Below are 20,000 nucleotides of genomic sequence, written 5' to 3'. Positions count from 1 at the left end.
CGTATCACAAAGACGAAATCATAGCCAGCAAAAATGACAACAATCTCTATAGCCAATTATATGTCTCCTGCGCCATACGTCACAACTCTATTGCCAATCAGATGTCCCTCCCTGTGCCATACGTCATAACTCTATAGTCAATCAAATGCCTCCTGCGCCATACGTCAACCTCTATAGTCAATCAATGCCTCCTGCGTCATACGTCACAAGTCTATAGTCAATCAAATACCTCCTGCGCCATACGTCACAACTCTATAGTCAATCAAATGCCTCCTGCGCCATACGTCACAAGTCTATAGTCAATCAAATGCCTCCTGCGCCATACGTCACAAGTCTATAGTCAATCAATGCCTCCTGCGCCATACATCACAAGTCTATAGCCAATCAAATGCCCTGCGCCATACCTCACAACTCTATAGTCAATCAAAGTCCTGCGCCATACGTCACAAGTCTATAGTCAATCAAATGCCTCCTGCGCCATACGTCACAACTCTATAGTCAATCAAATGCCTCCTGCGCCATACGTCAAGTCTATAGCCAATCAAATGCCTCCTGCGCCATACCTCCAACTTTATAGTCAATCAAATGCCTGCGCCATACGTCACAAGTCTATAGTCAATCAAATGCCTCCTGCGCCATACGTCACAAGTCTATAGCCAATCAAATGCCTCCACCACAACTCTATAGTCAATCAAATGCCTCCTGCGCCATACGTCACAACTCTATAGTCAATCAAATGCCTCCTGCGCCATACGTCACAACTCTATAGTCAATCAAATACCTCCTGCGCCATACGTCACAACTCTATAGCCAATCAACACCGCGCCATACGTCACAAGTCTATAGTCAATCAAATGCCTCCTGCGCCATACGTCACAAGTCTATAGCCAATCAAATGTCTCCTGCGCCATACGTCACAATCCCCGGGGGCACCGCGCAGACGCAGTAAACTCTGACATATAATTAACAACTTTAACTTATTGTGGGATAATTCCCTCGTAATAGTTTCTAATTTCTGCACGACACACAACTTTCCAGCAGACTATTGTGACCTTCCTGACCCCGCCTGACCTCTCCTGACCCCTACATAGCGCGCTCAACCTCCATATTACGAACTCTGTAATATAATCCGGTTTCAGGAATATATTTAAGGAATATTGACGTTGTTAAACCTCTTCCATGTTGTACGTTATAACCAGGTTGTGATAATTCTTGAAAATAAACCTAAGGAAGAATCATTTAGTGGTTGTTGGTTTTTCTTAAACAAGTTGAGAAGCGCTATAAACCAGTAACCTCGATACACTGAACCTTAAACCAAAACTAGGAATATTTCCCTCCAAAACCTCGCTAAAACAAACAAAAACAACAATAAAAACCACAACGAGTCGTAAACCAATCAACTAGATCGTTAATCACCCTAATTAGTGTAAGTAAGAAGGTAATTAATATATTATTCCCAGGTACGGCGGCGGGTGGCGGGCGGGCGGGCGGGGAGGGGAGGGTGGGGAGGTGGGGGAGGAGGGGGGGACTCACCTGGTGGGGGGAGGGGCGACACACCAGGTAATGATGATGAAAACAAAAATGGTCGTCGGGTCTTGAGTAAATACAAGTAATTTTTTCGCCTTAATATTTTCGTCGTTGATAAATTTACCTTGAGAGTTGGGGGTGGGGTGGGTGTGGGTGGTGGGTGGGGTGGTGGGGTGGGGGTGTGTGGGGTGGGGTGTGGGGTGGGGTGGGTGGGTGGGTGGGTGGGTGTGTGGGAGGGTGGTGAAGGAGAGATGAGGGTGGGAGGGTGGTGAAGGTAGGATAGGATAGGATGGGATAGGATGGGATAGGATGGGATAGGATGGGATAGGATAGGATGGGATGGGATAGGATGGGATAGGGTGGGATAGGATAGGATAGGATAGGATAGGATGGGATGGGATAGGGTAGGATAGGATGGGATGGGATAGGGTGGGATGGGATAGGATAGGGTAGGATAGGATAGGATAGGATAGGATGGGATAGGATGGGAGGTGGGATAGGATGGGATGAGATAGGATGGGATAGCTGAGGAAAAATCACCAATACAATTATCTTTCTCTTATTCATTTCCTTTCCTTCTTCCCCTTTCCTCTTCCTCCTCCTCCTCCTCCTTCCTCTTCTTCCTCCTTGTAACATCTGGCTAATAAGATTGATTCCTCTTCATCTCTTTCACTTCCCAATCACACACACACACACACACACACACACACACACACACACACACACACACACACACACACACACACACTCAAAAATTTCCCCTTCCATATTATTTTTCTTGACTAAACTACAAAATAAAAAAAACACCCAAAACAAGGCACAAACAAGTACGACACACGTTACAACAGTACACTTAACTAATGACCTACCTCCTGACCTATTGACCTTACCTCCTGACCTATTGTCTCTGCCCAGTAATAAGTCTCTTCAGTAGTCGTCTCTTGAAGTGAGGCTCCAGAACTTAGTAGAATGGAGCCTAAGTGAGTTCAATTGTTGGGGGAATGGGTGACCTGGGGGTTAATGGGTGACCTGGGGAGTTAATGGATGACCTGGGGTGTTAATGGGTGACCTGGGGGGTTAATAGGTGACCTGGGGAGTTAATGGGTGACCTGGGGAGTTAATGGGTGACCTGGGGAATTAATGGGTGACCTGGGGTTAATGGATGACCTGGGGGTTAATGGATGACCTGGGAGTTAATGGGTGACCTGGAGAGTTAATGGGTGACCTCTGGAGTTAAGAGATGATCTAAGGTTAGGGGATGGGGTGACTCTCTGGTGGCTTAAGGGTGAACTTCTGGGGTGATTAAGAGTTAGACTGAGCTCTCAATCATTACTGGAGAGAGAGAGAGAGAGAGATATAGAGAGAGAGAGAGAGAGAGAGAGAGAGAGAGAGAGAGAGAGAGAAGGGGCAGAGAGGGGGGTGAGATGGTGTATGATTCTCTTTTCCTCCCTCCCTCCCTCCTCCCACCTCACCTCCTCCCCCCCCCCACCACCCACCTGGATGAAGAGGTGGTGTTTACAAGCCTCAGGTGCCACCAGGTGAAGGAAGTCACGGCGTCAATTAAGCACAAGTTCTCAGGTGTGCGCTATGAGGGTGTTTACTGATGTTCCCACGAGTAATGTTTCTCTCTCTCTCTCTCTCTCTCTCTCTCTCTCTCTCTCTCTCCTGTGTTGTGTGTGTGTGTGTGTGTGTGTGTGTGTGTGTGTGTGTGTGTGTGTGTCTCCCGGGAAGGCCACCGCAGCCAAACATCTGTGACTCTCTGTAGTAACACAACAATTCCGGCCTCTTAACTTTCGCGTGACTGTTCCGCCGTGCTCTTGACCGGGCCATGACGTGGGAGGTCAAAGGTCAGGGAGGAGAAGGGGGTAGTTCCGTGGGGGCGTGTGAGTGGGGGGGGGGAGTTACCGTGGGAGGGTGTGAAGGGGAGGAGGTTACCGTGGGGGTGAGGGGGAGGGAGTATGGTGAGGGGAGAGGAGGGTGAGAGGGGGAAGGGGAGAGGGGTGAGAGGGGAGGGAGGGGTGAGAGGGGAAGGGAGGGGAAGAGATCACAGGTAGGTAGTAATTGTGTCAGTTATTCGAATCAGTAATGTGAAGGTTGAAGCAAGAGTGAAGAACTGTATTAATAACCATTCATTCATTTTCATTCATTTTCATTCCTTCATTTATTCATTCCTTTCATTCATTCATTTCTATTCCATTCATTCATTCATATATTTCATTTCATTCATTCATTCATTTCCTTCGTTTATTTCATTCATTTTCATTTTCATTTCATTTATTCAGGTATTAATTGCAGTTTCTTCCCTTCTTTCACTCATTCATTCTCTTCATTCATTCTTTCAATCATTCATTTCATTCATTCTCTTCATTCATTCTCTTCATTCATTCCTTCATTCATTCTCTTCATTCATTCTCTTCATTCATTCCTTCATTCATTCTCTTCATTCATTCTCTTCATTCATTCCTTCATTCATTCTCTTCATTCATTCTTCATTCATTCTCTTCATTCATTCTCTTCATTCATTCTTTCATTCATTCACTAATTTCATTGATTTATTCATTTATTCAAGTACAGAGATGTTCAGGTATGGTGAGTATTGTGGTGTATGGTAATGTATGGTGATATATGGTGGTGTATGGTGGTGTATGGTGATGTATGGTGATATATAGTGATGTATAGTGGTGTATGGTGATGTATGATGCTGTAGAGTGATGTATGGTGATGTATGGTGATGCATAGTGATGTATGGTGATGTATGGTGATGTATGGTGATGTATGGTGGTATATGGTGCTGTAGGGTGATGTATGGTGATGTATGGTGATGCATAGTGATGTATGGTGATGTATGGTGATGCATAGTGATGTATGGTGCTGTAGGGTGATGTATGGTGATGTATGGTGATGTATGGTGGTATATGGTGCTGTAGGGTGATGTATGGTGATGCATAGTGATGTATGGTGGCGGTGGGGTGATGTATGGTGATGTATAGTGGTGTATGGTGATGTATGGTGGTATATGGTGCTGTAGGGTGATGTATGGTGGTGTATGGTGATGTATGGTCGTATATGGTGTTATAAAACATTAAAAATATCTATAATATAAAAGTGTCTGAAACCTTTCAAACGTAGGATGTGTCAAATTTAAAAAGCATAAAATTTGTCAGAAACCATAAAAAAATCGACCATAAACGTGTCAGAAACCTTCAAAAATAACAAAAACAGAAGCCATAAACGTGTCAGAAACCTTCAAAAATAACAAAAACAGAAGCCATAAACGTGTCAGAATCATCTAAAATATAATTTAGTTAATAATGGGCAACCAAAATACACACAGACACAAGATGGAGGTGAGATCCCACCAGTATAGTGACCTTTGGCCTCCCGTGACCTCCCTCCTTCCCCTTTCCTTCCCTCCCTTTCCCTCCTCTTTCCTTCCTCCCCCTCCCTCCCATTTCCCTCCCTCTTTCCTTCCGTCCCTCTTTTCATCTCCTTTTCTTTGCCTTCCTTCTCTCCCTCCTCCCTCCTTCCTTCCTTCTCTAACTCCCTTCCTCCTTCCCTCCCTCGTCAGGTCATTTATGAGGGTCATCATCAGCCACATATTAGGTCACCATCAGGTCAATTTCAGGATATCAACAGGTACCCATCAGGTCATCATCAACCACTAATCAGGTCACCATCAAACACTCACTGGATTATCGTCAGGTCACCATCAACCACGCTTTAAAGATCATCAGGTCACCAACAGGTACCCATCAGGTCGAGAGGGGAAAAAATAACAACACCGAGACCTGGTGACCTGTGACCTGTGACCTGTATGCTCCCAGTAACACAGTCACCACGAGTATAATTCCCTCAACACCGTGGCCTCGCTCGACCCAGTGCTAGTGAAGCTTCGACTCATTGCTAGTGAAGCTTCGACCTAGTGCTAGTGAAGCTTCGACTCATTGCTAGTGAAGCTTCGACCCAGTGCTAGTGAAGCTTCGACCTAGTGCTAGTGAAGCTTCAACTCATTGCTAGTGAAGCTTCGACCCAGTGCTAGTGAAGCTTCGACTCATTGCTAGTGAAGTTTCGACCCAGTGCTAGTGAAGCTTCGACCCAGTGCTAGTGAGCTTCGACCCAGTGCTAGTGAAGCTTCGACCCAGTGCTAGTGAAGCCTCGACCCAGTGCTAATGAAACTTCGACTCAGTTAATACAAAGTCATATGTTGTGGCTTCACCTGAACTTTGACGTCTTAGAAATGTTGCAATTGTTATCTTAAAAAGTGTTAGGAGTTTTGGGGGTAATTCTTGTTGATTTATAAGATTTGAATTAAAAGTTAACCTAACCTAACCTACCCAAAAAGGACGCTTGTTTGTTTGGTTGTTAATATAGAAAACGTAATTTGGGAAGATTATAAAGACACAAGAGACAGAACTTCACAACTACAACAACAATAATAATAATAGTAATAATGAAAATAATTTATAAACATACAAATAAGAAAAAAACACGAAAAACGAAGAAAAATATAAAGACCAACTCAAATACTGACAGACAGACAGACAGACAGACAGACAGACAGACAGACAGACAGACACCAATATACTCACAACCTAGTATACTTATTAACCCCCTACCGTAACAACCAATTAGTACCATAATAATAACCACTCACAACACTCCCTCTATTGCGGAAACACGACAACAAGCTTCCGACTTTCTGGAGGCTAAAATCACCTTAGAAAACGGGAAACGGGACATAACGGGTAACTTAAGAAAAACCTCCAGACATACAGTGGTTGACACGAGGTCATTGAGGTTATTACATAAAGAGACATAACGATCTTTATTGGGTAATTTGCTCTATTCCGATGGGTTCGTTTGCATATGGCAGGTGATTAGAGTGGAAGAATGTGCAATAAATGGGAAGGGAGGTGGGTGGGGGAGAGGGAGAGAGGGAAGGGTGGGGGAGGTGGGTGGGTGGGGAGAGGGAGGGGTGTGGAAGGGGAACAGGGGGATAATTTGGTGGTGATGATGATGATGATGATGATGATGATGAAGATGATGATGATGATGATTGTGTGTGTGTGTGTGTGTGTGTGTGTGTGTGTGTGTGTGTGTGTGTGTGTGTGTGTGTGTGTGTGTGTGTATTCCTTATGAAATCAAACCACTAACTACATTTCTTTTCCATCACCTTCCCTACCCCCTCACGCCCATCCTCCCTTCCTCTTCTTTCTCCAACCCCTTCCTTACGCCCCTCACGCCCATCCTCCCTTCCTTCTTTCTCCAACCCTTCCTTACGCTCCTCACGCCACGCCCATCCTCCCTTCCTCTTCTTCTCCAACCCTTTCCTCCCCTTTATCCTTCCCCCTCAACCCTTCCCTTCGTACCACCCCTCCCCCCTCCCTGCCAGGTAACTAAGTAGACTCATTACCTGTCCGACAAATCACTGTCCGCGGGGCACCTGTCACACCTGTCTCACTCGTGGCCCATTCCGCTGTAGTTACTTAATCTACACTGTCGCACTCTACTGGCACTGTCGCACTAAGGTCACTGCTACACTTTCGATTACTGTCACGCACGAACACACACACACACACACACACACAACAAAAAGTATGTGTCGTCATCTTAAGGGGGTCATGAATTAAGCGTCCACGGGAGATAGTGTCGCCTGAAATACATACATACATACATACATACATACATACATACATACATACATAACACACACACACAGATAAAAAGAAACATACACACACACACACACACACACACACACACACGTCCGCTGACCGTCTGATCCCACGCACAGAAACCTACACACAGGCAAAAAACACACACACGCACACACACATACATACACACACCCATCATGTATACACGAACGATCACATTGTCAAAACACAGTCACGCAACCAAGGACAAAAAGGGCGTATCTACACAGCCTTTGATATCAGCGTATTAGACAAGATGAAATCAAGTTCAGGGCGGAATTTTCTTTGTAATATTTTTTTCTTTTTATATTATTTTGGTATTGTTTTTGTTTTGTTTTGGCTGTTGTATTTGTTTGTTTATTTATTTGTTTAGTTAAATTATTGTTTTTGTTTAATCTCTCTCCTTTAATATCTCATTTTCCTCTTGCTTTTTCTTCTAGTATATATATAATCCAGTGAGCAATGAAAATACATGTGTGTGTGTGTGTGTGTGTGTGTGTGTGTATGTGTGTGTGTGTGTGTGTGTGTGTGTGTGTCACTGTATCGGGGTCGTCAACAGCTGATCGCCAGAAACAGATGCTCGAGTGGTCTTGTGCCACGTCAACAAAGAGCAGCTGTTTTCAATTTTCCCGACTCCTGTTGATGTTATTGCGGTGATTTCTGTGTAGGAAGGAAGGAAGGAAGGAAGGAAGAAGGATGGGAGGAAAAGAAGGAGGGAATCAGGAAGTGAGGAAGATAAGGGGGTGGGAGGAAGAGAGGAAGAGAAAGAGAGAGTGAGGGACGAAGAGAGGAAGAGAAGAAGGGAGTGACGGAGGGAGGAAGAGAAGGAGAGAAGGATGGAGGGAAGAAGAGAGGGAAGGAGTGAGAGAGGAAGAGAGGGAATGGGGGGAGAGAAGGAGGAAAAGAGGAAAGGAGTGAGGAAGAGAAGGAAGGAGGAAGAAAGGGAGGGAGGGAGGGAGCAGTCGTAGGTGGGGAGTGGAGGTACGGGCGAGAGTGAGGGAGTCATGGAGGGAGACGTCTGAGTGCTGACCATTTTCACGGTCGAGAAGCTGCCCCGTCATCACCACCCTCCACCGCTGACGAATAGCCCACGCCCGCCCGCCCGCCCTCCTGTCCCCGCGCCTTCCTCCCTCATTCCATTCCCTCCACACGCCTTCCTCTTCTCCCCCCACTCCATCTTCCTCTCCACACGCCTACCTCTCTCCCAATACCTTCCTTCTCTCCCCACGCCATCCTCCCCTTCCCTTCCTTCACCGCGCCACCCTCTCCACGCCCCCCCCTCTCTCCCACACGCCCCTCCCAGCCACCCCCTCTCCCCACGCCTCCGTCCTCCCGCGCCACCTCCCAACGCCACCCCTCTCCCCACGCCCACCTCCTCTCCCCACGCCTCCGTCCTCTCCCCACGCCACCCCCCAACGCCACCCGCCTCTCCCATGCCCTCCCACACCCTCTCCCCACGCTCTCCGTCCTCCTCTGCTCCACGCCCACCTCTCCTCTCCACGCCCCCCTCCTCTCACGCCTCCCCACACTAGGGAGCACCGCTAATGTGCAGGGTTGTCACGGGCCAGCGTTCACTAGGGGGGAGGAACCAGGCTGGGAGGAGGAGGGGAGGAGGGGCACTAGGGCTGGGGGGGAGGAGGGGAGGGGAGGAGGGGTGCACTAGGCTGGGGTGAGGAGGGAGGGGGAGGAAACCGGCTGGGGGAGGAGGGAGAAACTAGGTGATTGTGGGGATTTTTACTAATGCAGACTTCAGAGTACCAATCCCCTCTCTCTCTCTCTTCTTTCTTCTTCTTCTCTCTCTCACACAGTCACGTTTTCCACATCATCAGCATCCGAGCTCACCCAACACACACACACACACACACACACACACACACACACATTCTATGACCTTCCTGGTGGATATTTTTCACGATAGAGGATTTTAATTTGTGAGAGAGAGAGAGAGAGAGAGAGAGAGAGAATGATACACCTGCCCACAGTTGACTGCCCTGACCTCATCAGCCACCAGTCAAAGGATACTTGTTTCCTCCACCCCCTGTACCCCCACTATCCTCCCCTCCTCCTCAACCACTACCACCCACCACCACTACCCTCCACCACTACCCACCCTCCACCACTACCTCCACCACTACCTTCCACCATTACCTTCCCCTCCTCCCCCCCCCTTCAACAACTACTACCCCCACACCCCCACCACTTCCCTAACCCCTCACCCATTAACCCATATCAACACCCCAACCACCATTAACACCATTACTACCATTATTTCCCCATTAACACCATTATTTCCATCCCATTATTATTACTCTTGATACTCACAATGGCGCCATAGAACTACAGCTACCATTAATTATTTAGCATTCCATTGATAAGGTGACATTACCATAAAAATATTACTAACCTAACCTATCCTAACCTATCCTAACCTAACCTAACCAAACCTAACCTAACCTAACCAAACCTAACCTAACCAAACCAAACCTAATGTGTCTACTGATAAGGGGGTTACATTACCATGACATTTCTTACGACCATGAGTCAAGATAATGGCATTAAGGGAGGCTGTACAGGACGAGTCTAACAGTACAGACAATTAATGAGAAAAAAACAACAACATTGAAACATACTGGAACACAGGATGAAAAGTTTGTGATGTTGGTACCCCTGATGTCTTTTTGTAGTCACGTTGGCACCCCTGATACATATTAACAGTGATATTGGCACTCATGACACCAATTGACAATCATGTTGGTACCCCTGACACATATTAACAGTCATATTGGCACTCATGACACCAATTGACAATCATGTTGGTACCCCTGACACATATTAACAGTCATATTGGCACTCATGACACCAATTGACAATCATGTTGGTACCCCTGACACATATTAACAGTCATATTGGCATTCATGACACCAATTGACAATCATGTTGGTACCCCTGACACATATTAACAGTCATATTGGCACTCATGACACCAATTGACAATCATGTTGGTACCCCTGACACATATTAACAGTCATATTGGCACTCATGACACCAATTGACAATAATGTTGGCACCCCTGACACCAATTGACAATCATGTTGGCACCCCTGACACCAATCCATACCTCCTGTACTTCCTTCACAAAAACGTAACCCATTTCTCCCTGGCGACTCTTTTACAATGTCTTTACCTTATATGCCTGACAGTTAAAGACTAAAGCAATATTGTACATTATTAACTCTATTTCATCCTATTTCTACTTCCTTAAACTACAAAGGTAATTAATCACATCAGGGTGGCTTGAGAATATACCTTGGGATTGAACCAGTGACCCTTAGGACGGGACTTGAGCTTCGTATCCACTCAGCCACAGAACTAGTAACTCCTCCTGATCAAGAGACGATACTTGCCTTATATAGATCTTGAAGACTATTTCTGGTCATTAGTTTAGCATATTTGTAACATACTGACATTTGGGTGTGTGTGTGTGTGTGTATGTGTGTGTGTGTGTGTGTGTGTGTGTGTGTGTGTGTGTGTGTGTGTGTGTGTGTGTGTGTGTGTGTGTGTGTGTGGCCTTCAACTGACACACACCTGCAACATGACACACTCTACAGGTATACAATAACACACCTGTAGCATAACACCCACTTCAGATATATAACACACCTGTATCATGACAGCGGGAAAAGAGAAATGAAAAACACCTGCATGAGAGAGAGAGAGAGAGAGCATACACAGGTAAGAAGAGTCCTAATTAACCAACAGGTGAGGTGGTACAGGTAACAGTAGTTTGTTATGACTGGGTGTTGACATTTCTAGGTCTGAATTTCTTGTGTCTGTTTCTTGGAAGGTGAAACGTACATGAAATCGACATAAGGTGAAACGTACATGAACCAACCTGAGATGATATGTACACGAACCGACATAAGGTGAAACGTACACAAACCACCCTTAGTAAATACGTACACGAACCTACTTAATGTGATACGTACATGAACTAAGTGATACGTACACGGATTGACCTCAGGTGTACATAATTAACATCATCCATTAAAGGCTTCAGATAACATAAGGTCACTACTGGTCATTAACTGCTTGTACTGTAATGTGATTATCGACTGTAGTGACCTAATCAACCACTTTCTTCCGGCTTATAATCCTGTGACACTTCAAAACTGGGTCACCGAATCAATGACCTATATATTTCGAATCATTTCCAATCACACCGAATCACCGAATCATTTATATTTTGCAATCACACTCATAATTAGGTCACTGACTCACATACATACATACATACATACATACATACATACATACATACATACATACAGGAGAAAAACTACTTAGGTCGGGTTAAAAGATCATGGAAGCAATAAATGTCATACAGCTTGGCTTGGCTTGGCTTGGCTTGGCTTGGCTTGGCTTACCAGAGAGGATAGGTTATGAGGTATAGGGAGGGGGATGGGGAGAGGAGAAGGTAGGGAGGTGGGTGGGTGAAGAGGGGGGGAGGGGGAAGGGGAATGGGAGGAAAGGGAAGGGGAAAAGGGAGGGAGAAGAGGATGGAAGATAGGAGGTGAGGCGAGAAAGAGAGGAAGAGGAAATGATAAGTAGGTGGATGAAGGAGAAGAAAATGGAAGGAGAGAGGAAGAAAAGAGAGAGGGAAGAGGGAAGAAAAGAAAAGGGGGGGAAAAAAAAAGAGGAAAGAAAGAAACTAAGAGGTGACAGTAGAGACAAGATAAGGCAGGAGAAGAGAGGGGGGGAGGAGAGAAAAGGGAAGGGAAGAAAGGTAAGAGTGAGGGATAATGAGGAAGAGAGGAGGGGGAGTCGAGAAGGAGAGGTGAAGGGAGAGGCCATTGAGGTCACTGGGAGGTTAAATCAGAGCAAGGTCAACCCAGTAGTGCATGACCTGTTCTGGGACATGACTCTCCTCACCCTTCTTCCCCCTCCCTCCTCCCCCTCCCCCCTTACCTGTACTTCCTCCTGACACTTCCCAGGTGCACCTTACCTTCCGACACCTGGCCAGACCACAGTGGACAAGTTTTTATGAACAATTAATAGTTCAACTTTTGGTCGACAGAACTATATTGACTGGTTGTGTATGCGACTGGTTGGACAAGACTGGGTGTACATAACTGGCGTACATGACTGTTAAGTGACTGACGTACATGACTGAGTGTACATCATGTGTATTTGTACTTGAGGTTAGTACAGGTGTTAATGGGTCTAATTAGTGGGGACTGCAGGTAGGTGTAGGGTGTAATGACAGGTGTGTGGGGTGTAATGACAGGTGTGTGGGGTGTAATGACAGGTGTAGTGATGACAGAGAAGATGCATATTTAGCACACACACACACACACACACACACACAGATAATACACATTCATACACATATGTACACACGGATAAAACGCACACACAAATGTACAGATGTAAAACATGCACACGGAAAATGCCTACACACCGATAATACGTACACACCGATAATACGTACACACCGATAATACGTACACACCGATAATACGTACATACCGATAATACGTACACACCGATAATACGTACACACTGAACTGCCATACGTACACAGACGCCCTGACCCGTTTCCCCAATACGATCATAACCATACACACATAAAATACAGACATGTACATATATATACATCCAGTTAATATGTCTATTATAACAATCACGTACACATAGCCAGCCAGCCAGTACATAAAACACGTACATGGCCAACACGTACAAACCATCACGTACAAAAAACTAGAATCTTTCGCAATGACACACACACACACACACACACACACACACACACACACACACACACACCTGTCTGCTGTGACACTGACGATATGGGGAAGAGGAGAGGGATTAGAGTGGGGTTGGGAGAGAGTGGAGAGAGAGAGGGAGTGAGGGAGGAGAGTGGAGAAGGATGAGAGTGGGGTAGAGGGGAGTAGAGAGGGAGGGAGTGGGGGGGAGTGAGAGGGAGAAATGTCACGGCCACTCATGTCATTGGAGCATCACTTCTTGTCGCTACTTCTTGATCTTTGACTTTCCCTCTCACTCCCTCTCCTTCCCTCTCACTTCTTCTTTTCCCTCTTACTTCCTGTTTCTCTTCCTCCCTCTCTCTCTCACAATTATTCCTTATCCCCCTCGCTCATTATCGTACTCTCTCTCTCTCTCTCTCTCTCATCTCTTACACACACACACACACACACACACACACACACACACACACACACACACACACACACAAACACACACACATACAGCTAACTATTACTTTCTCCTGTGTGTGTGTGTGTGTGTTTTATGCGTTTGTGTATTTGTGTATGTATGCATGTATGTATGTATGTGGCGAGTTAAAAGTGCAACCTCATCCATCTATAAACGTACATAAATGTCCATACGTACACCGGAATCTCAGGTAGTGTACACATAAGACTCACCTGTGCTTCTGATACAACCAAACATTTTTCTTTCAGTAAACATTTTTTTTCTTCGTATTCTGAAATTTTTTGTTTGTGTACTTTTAAACAATATCAAAAAGTATAATATAAACTTTTACAAATATACACGATTTATTTATTTATTTTAAGGATTTATTTGTTAATTAATATAGTGAAGTAAAATGTATAGAAAGTGGAAGAAATATTGTAAAATTATGTGACCTTTGGTATATTATGTGACCTTTGGCATATTATGTGACCTTTGGTATACTATGTGACCTTTGGCATATTATGTGACCTTTGGCATATTATGCGACCTTTGGCATACTATGTGACCTTTGGTATACTATGTGCTTTGACCTACTATGTGACCTTTGGTATACTGTGACCTTTGACCTACTATGTGACCTTTGGCATATTATGTGACCTTTGACCTACTCGGTGACCTTTGACCTACTCGGTGACCTTTGACCTACTAGGTGACCTTTGGCATACTATGTGACCTTTGGCATCTCTCTCTCTGACAAAGATAATTTACTGTTGTTGTTGTTGTTGTTGTTACTATTGTTGTTGTTGATGATAATGTTGTTGTTGTTGTTGTTGTTGTAGTTGATGTATAATCATTACGATAATTATTCATGAGAGAGAGAGAGAGAGTGAGGGATGAAGTGAGAGGTGAAGGAGAGGAAGAGGTCAAGGTAGGAGGGGAGGAAGGAAGGGACAGGAAGAGGAGGAGAAACAGGTAAATGTGGGAAGAAAGAGAAAAAAGAGAGGGAAACGTAAGAGAGGGAAGATGAAAAGAGTGGAAGAGGAAAAATTAGAATAAGAGCTAAAGAAAGAAGGAAGAGAAGAGATGGAAGAGAGGGAAAATGTGGTATAATGGATACAGGAAAAGGGGAGGAAAAAGAGGTTAGGGAGGGGTGAGGAAGAGTTGAGGGGGGTGACGTAGGGGTGACGTAGGGGTGAGGGGTGAGGTAGGGGTGAGGGATGAGGAGAGATGAGGGTGACGTGGAGGTGAGGAAACGGAAGGGAAAAAAGTGAAAGGTGATGGGTGAGAGGATAGTAGGGGGAGGAAAGAAAATGCAGGTAAGGATGAGGGGTGAGGAGGGTGAGGGGGAGGGGTGAGGGAGGGGTGAGGGAGGGTGAGGGAGGGGTGAAATGGACGGATGAGGGAGGGGTGAGGAAGGAGACAACTCATGTGGGAGGGCCATGGGAAGGTGATGTTATTTAGGAAGGAAACATCAACTGAGTCGTCTCTTTCCTCCTCCCTCCTTCCTCCGTCACCTCTCACCCTTCCTCCTCCCTCTCTCCCTCCTCCCTTCCTCCGTCACACTCTACACCCTTCCTCCCTCCCTCCCTCCCTCCTCCCTCCCCTCCCGTCACACTCTCACCTTCCCTCCCCTCCTCTCCCTCCCTCCCTCCTCCCTCCCTCCCTCCGTCACCTCTCACACCCTCCTCCCCCTCCCTCCCACCCTCCCTCCTTCCTCTGTCACACTCTCACCCTTCCTCCTCCCTCTCTCCCTCCCTCCCTTCCTCTGTCCCTCCCCCCCCCTCCCGTCACACTCTCACACCCTCCATCCCTCTCTCCCTCCCTCCCTCCATCCGTCACACTCTCACACCTTCCCTCCCCTCCTCTCTCCCTCCTACCCTCCCTCCCTCCCTCCCTACGTCACACTACCACCAAGGGAGGTCATACGCTCGACCCACAACAGGAACACCACTGCTGGCACATAGCGAGCGTACCTTCGTCTGGCGCAACTCCCGTAAGTATGTCACTACGCGGTGGAGGGAAGGCGTACGTTCCATAGTGATGATGTAAACAAAATCCTTTAAGAGGGAAAGTGTTGGAATGGTAGGAAATGGGGAGATGTTTAATGGTGTTTATGGGTGATGGGGAGGATGGGGAATGGGGGAGGGTGAGGGAGGAAGGGGTGGTGGGGAAGGGTGAGGGTGGGGGAGGAAATGGGGTGGAAAGGAGGTAAGGTTGAGGAAAGGGTGAGGTGGGGGTGGGGAAGGGGTGGTGGGGGAGGGAATGGGGGGTGGAAAGGAGTGGAGTTGAGGGAAAGGGTGAGGTGGGGATGGGGTGGGAAAGGGGTGAGGGTGGGGGAGGAGTGAGGGTGAGGGAGAGCTTCCGTGGGATAGTATTAACAGGTTGACGTCACATTACAACACCGTGTTAATGAGTATCTCAGGTGTTACAACGTTATACAGGTGTTACATCATACATCACCATCACCATCACCATCGTCACTATCATCTGCATTATTCACCGATCGTCACTTTCAATTTGATCATCATTGTCATCACTCCCATCACTCTTACCACTTTCACCATTACCACCATCACAACCACCATCCCACCACCATCACAACCACCATCACCACCACCATCACCACCATCACCACCACCATCACCACCATCACCACCACCATCACCACCACACCACCACCATCACCACCATCACCACCATCACCACCACACCATCATCACCATAACTACTCAAGTTCCTTCCTCTCACCCCCCCTTTTCTGCCCCTTCCCTCTCCTCTTCCTTCCTTTCCTTCTCCCCTCTCCTTCTCCTCTCCTCTCCTTCTCCCCTCTCCCCTCTCCTCTCCCTTCTCCCCTTCCACCCTTCCCTCCTTTCCTCCTCCACGCCACAACAAATTCGCGTCACTAATCCCACCTTGTGTAACAGTAAGTAAAAGGCCCACCCCCTCACGTACTGCCAACCTGTAACACCACAACGGAACACCTGTAGAAACTAACCCACCGTTACCTGTAGAGACCTCCCTCCCCCACCCCCAGTAGAAACCTCCCCTCCCCCCACCCACCAGTGAAACCTCCCTCCCCACCCCAGTAGAAACCTCCCCTCCCCCCCGAAACCCCCTCCCCACCCCCGTGAAAACCTCCCTCCCCCACCCCCCAGTAGAAACCTCCCCTCCCCACCCACCAGTAGAAACCTCCCCTCCCCCACCCCCAGTAGAAACCTCCCTCCCCCCCAGTAGAAACCTCCCCACCCCCAGACCCCCCCTCCCCCCCCCCCCAGTAGAAACCTCCCCTCCCCCACCCCCAGTGAAACCTCCCCTCCCCACCCCTAAACCTCCCCCCACCCCCAACCCCCCACCTGACCTCCCCCCCCCCACCTCAACCCCCCCCCTCCCCCAGTAGAACTCCACCCGTTTACCTGTAGAAAACGTCCCCCTCCCCCCCTCACCCCCAGTAGAAACCTAACCCTAACCTAACATGTATTCTATATAAAATTTTCAACTTAAGTACAGTATAAGGCACTAACAACCCAAAGGCGAATCACCAGTTAAATATTTACAACACTAGTGATGGTACATATACTCGTCTTTGCTGTCACAAGTGGTGAAAGAGGGGAACTACCAATTAGACATTTTAATTACCAAGTGCAGTAGTTATCAGGGGGAGACAGCGATATTGATTAATTACACTGAAAATACCTGTAAAATATCATAGGTCAATTTATTGTATTGAAAAATATTGGAAACGTGAAATATTGTCGTAAAAAATATTGAAAATAGATTACAGAAATATATATTGCGTTAGATTCTGAATATATATCATAGTAACGATATTATATTACATTGGGATATATTTGAAATATATTATAGAAGGATATATTAAGTTAAATATACTGGAAAAATATTACAGTTAAGAGATATATTTTAACATGAATTTACACATAGAAAATAGTATATAAATATAGTTATTAAAAAAAATTGGCAACATACGAAATTTTAAATAATAAAATTAATAAAATCGATTTTTTTTCTGTTTCTGGTATATTTTAATCATTTTACTTATTATTTGTTATTCTTAACTTGTTTATTATAGCGTAAGTCATGGGTTGGTATCTGTTCTTCACTTTATTATGAGTCATGGGTTATTATGTTCTTCAACCCTTAATAATAGTCATGGGCTACTTGTTATATCACCCCTCAGGCTCAACATCAGCTGTTTTGGGAGTGGATCAGCTGTTTAAGGAGTGGTTCAGCTGTTTAGGGAGTGGTTCAGCTGTTTTTGTTTCGATCAGCTGTTAGGAGTCACTTGCTTAGGAATCACCTGTTTGGGAATCACCTGTTTGGGAATCACCTATTTGGGAATCACCTGTTTGGGAATCACCTGTTTGGGAATCACCTGTTTGGGAATCACCTGTTTGGGAATCACCTATTTGGGAATCACCTGTTTGGGAATCACCTTTTGGGAATCACCTATTTGGGAATCACCTGTTTGGGAATCACCTGTTTGGGAATCACCTATTTGGGAATCACCTGTTTGGGAATCACCTGTTTGGGAATCACCTATTTGGGAATCACCTGTTTGGGAATCACCTATTTGGGAATCACCTATTTGGGAATCACCTATTTGGGAATCACCTGTTTGGGAATCACCTGTTTGAGAATCAATTAACAGGACAAATATTTCACAAGAGTAACAAACTAACGCAAATTTCTTCCCCAGGGAGAAAATGGCGCTCCCTAACGCCCACGGACAGACGCCCATACGTGGAGGAAGCAGAACGACTAAGACTGAAACACATGGCAGAACACCCCAACTACAAGTACCGCCCGCGCCGCCGTAAGCAACAGCAGCCCAAGAAACCGAATGCCACGGGGCCACCACAGTCATCCTCAGTGACCCAACCTACTGGAGGAACTCAAGCCCAGGTAGCCAGGGGGTCGAGTCAAGGGGGCACAGCGACCCCTACCCCAGCAGCTGTGAGTGTAGCCTCCTCACTTAACACCCCAGAGACCTCCCCAAGTAGCTCACCGGATCCTGACCCCCGGAGAAATCATCATCAGCCCCATCATCATCCTCATCATCATCATCATCATCATCATCATCAGCAGCAGCAGCATCATCGACCACATACGGGTGAGGATATAATGTGATTTATCTTAGCATGTTATTTTTTCTTCTTAGGGTTGGCGACCACTGCCCACCACTGTAAATATTGTCGGATTTTTTTTTTTTACTTTGTTTATTAATCCTGCCAAAATTTCCATCTTTCTAGGGACAATAACTTTTAATTTTTATCTCTATCTCTCTCTCTATCTATCTATCTATCTCTCTCTCTCTCTCTCTCTCTCTCTCTCTCTCTCTCTCTCTCTCTCTCTCTCTCTCTCTCTCTCTCTCTCTATCTCTCTCTTTACATATCCTTAACATAAATTGATAGACCTTGGGAGTGATTGATGTTTACCTGGTGAGATATTATTTGCCTTCCAATCAGCACACCTCTAGGACAGGTAATAGAGACGCGGGTTATAACATAAACACTGGAGCTCTGAAACACACTCACATCTCTGTAGTGTTTAGTTCATGTTAAGTGACTATGTTTACAGAGTCGATCCAATGGTTTAGAATAGAGTGAATTAAACCTGAATTAACCTATATGATCGTTTTAAATGTTCTGATTCATGATATTAGAATAAATTAAAAATATATACATTTCCTATTAATAAAATAAATCTGATTTATTTACCACAAAGAATAAATTATTAGTACTGACTCAGCTGTAGTCATGAGAATTATAATATAAATATTTTTTTTTTATTTAAATTTTTTTTTATAAGTATGAAACAAATAATTGGAAGAAAATTAAATACTCCTTATTTTAAACCCTGATATAATCTTGTTCTTGTAAAATATTATATTAAAATGTAACTCGTTAAAAATCCTGATCTAACCTAACCTACAGGTAATCTAACTTAATCTAACCTAATCTAACCTAACCTAATGTATTATCTCTTTTATCCATTCTCTTCAGTTTTAATTTCTCTCATTATCTCTTACTGTCTCTATTCCTCACTTTCTTTCTCATTTTCACCTAATTCCTCTTTTCCTCAAATTTTCTCTCTCCTTTGTCCCTAATATTTCTTACTCTCACTTTTTTCTCTCACTCTCCTCACTTCCAATCCCTTTCTCTCACTCTCCTAATCCCAATCCCTTTCTCTCACTCTCCTAATCCCAATCCCTTTCTCTCACTCTCCTAATGCCAATCCCTTTCTCTCACTCTCCTAATCCCAATCCCCTTCTCTCACTCTCCTAATCCCAATCCCTTTCTCTCACTCTCCTAATCCCACCTACCTCCAATCACCCCAGACACCACAATCACAACTAATCTTCACGTCATTTTCTCCCCCTTCCTCCTCCTCACCACCAGCTGGCTCCTCCTCGTCGTCAGGAGGCGTAGGACCTGGAGGAGGATCAGAGCCACTACCCACGCCCCCGGAGGTGTCCCCAGGGGCGGGCGCAGGAGAGGACCCCACGCCCGTCTCACGCCTCATCTCCCTGTTCGAGAGGGCGTCGGC

General features: G+C 45.8%; 1 protein-coding gene across 1 annotated transcript in view; it reads left to right on the top strand.

Annotated features, from left to right (window-relative positions):
* LOC121871192 (trithorax group protein osa-like) overlaps positions 1-20,000 on the top strand; it is a 101,794-nt gene that overhangs the window by 79,077 nt on the left and 2,717 nt on the right. The window contains exons 3-4 of the mRNA XM_042373365.1: positions 18,151-18,564; positions 19,853-20,000. The exon at positions 19,853-20,000 is cut by the window's right edge and continues 71 nt beyond it. Coding sequence (XP_042229299.1) covers positions 18,151-18,564; positions 19,853-20,000 — 562 coding nt within the window. The remainder of the gene's footprint in view (positions 1-18,150; positions 18,565-19,852) is intronic.

This window comes from Homarus americanus, unplaced genomic scaffold (assembly GCF_018991925.1).
Source record: "Homarus americanus isolate GMGI-L3 unplaced genomic scaffold, GMGI_Hamer_2.0 scaffold32583, whole genome shotgun sequence".
NCBI classification, from domain to species: Eukaryota; Metazoa; Arthropoda; class Malacostraca; order Decapoda; family Nephropidae; genus Homarus; species Homarus americanus.
This window is presented reverse-complemented; position numbering and strand designations above follow the sequence as displayed.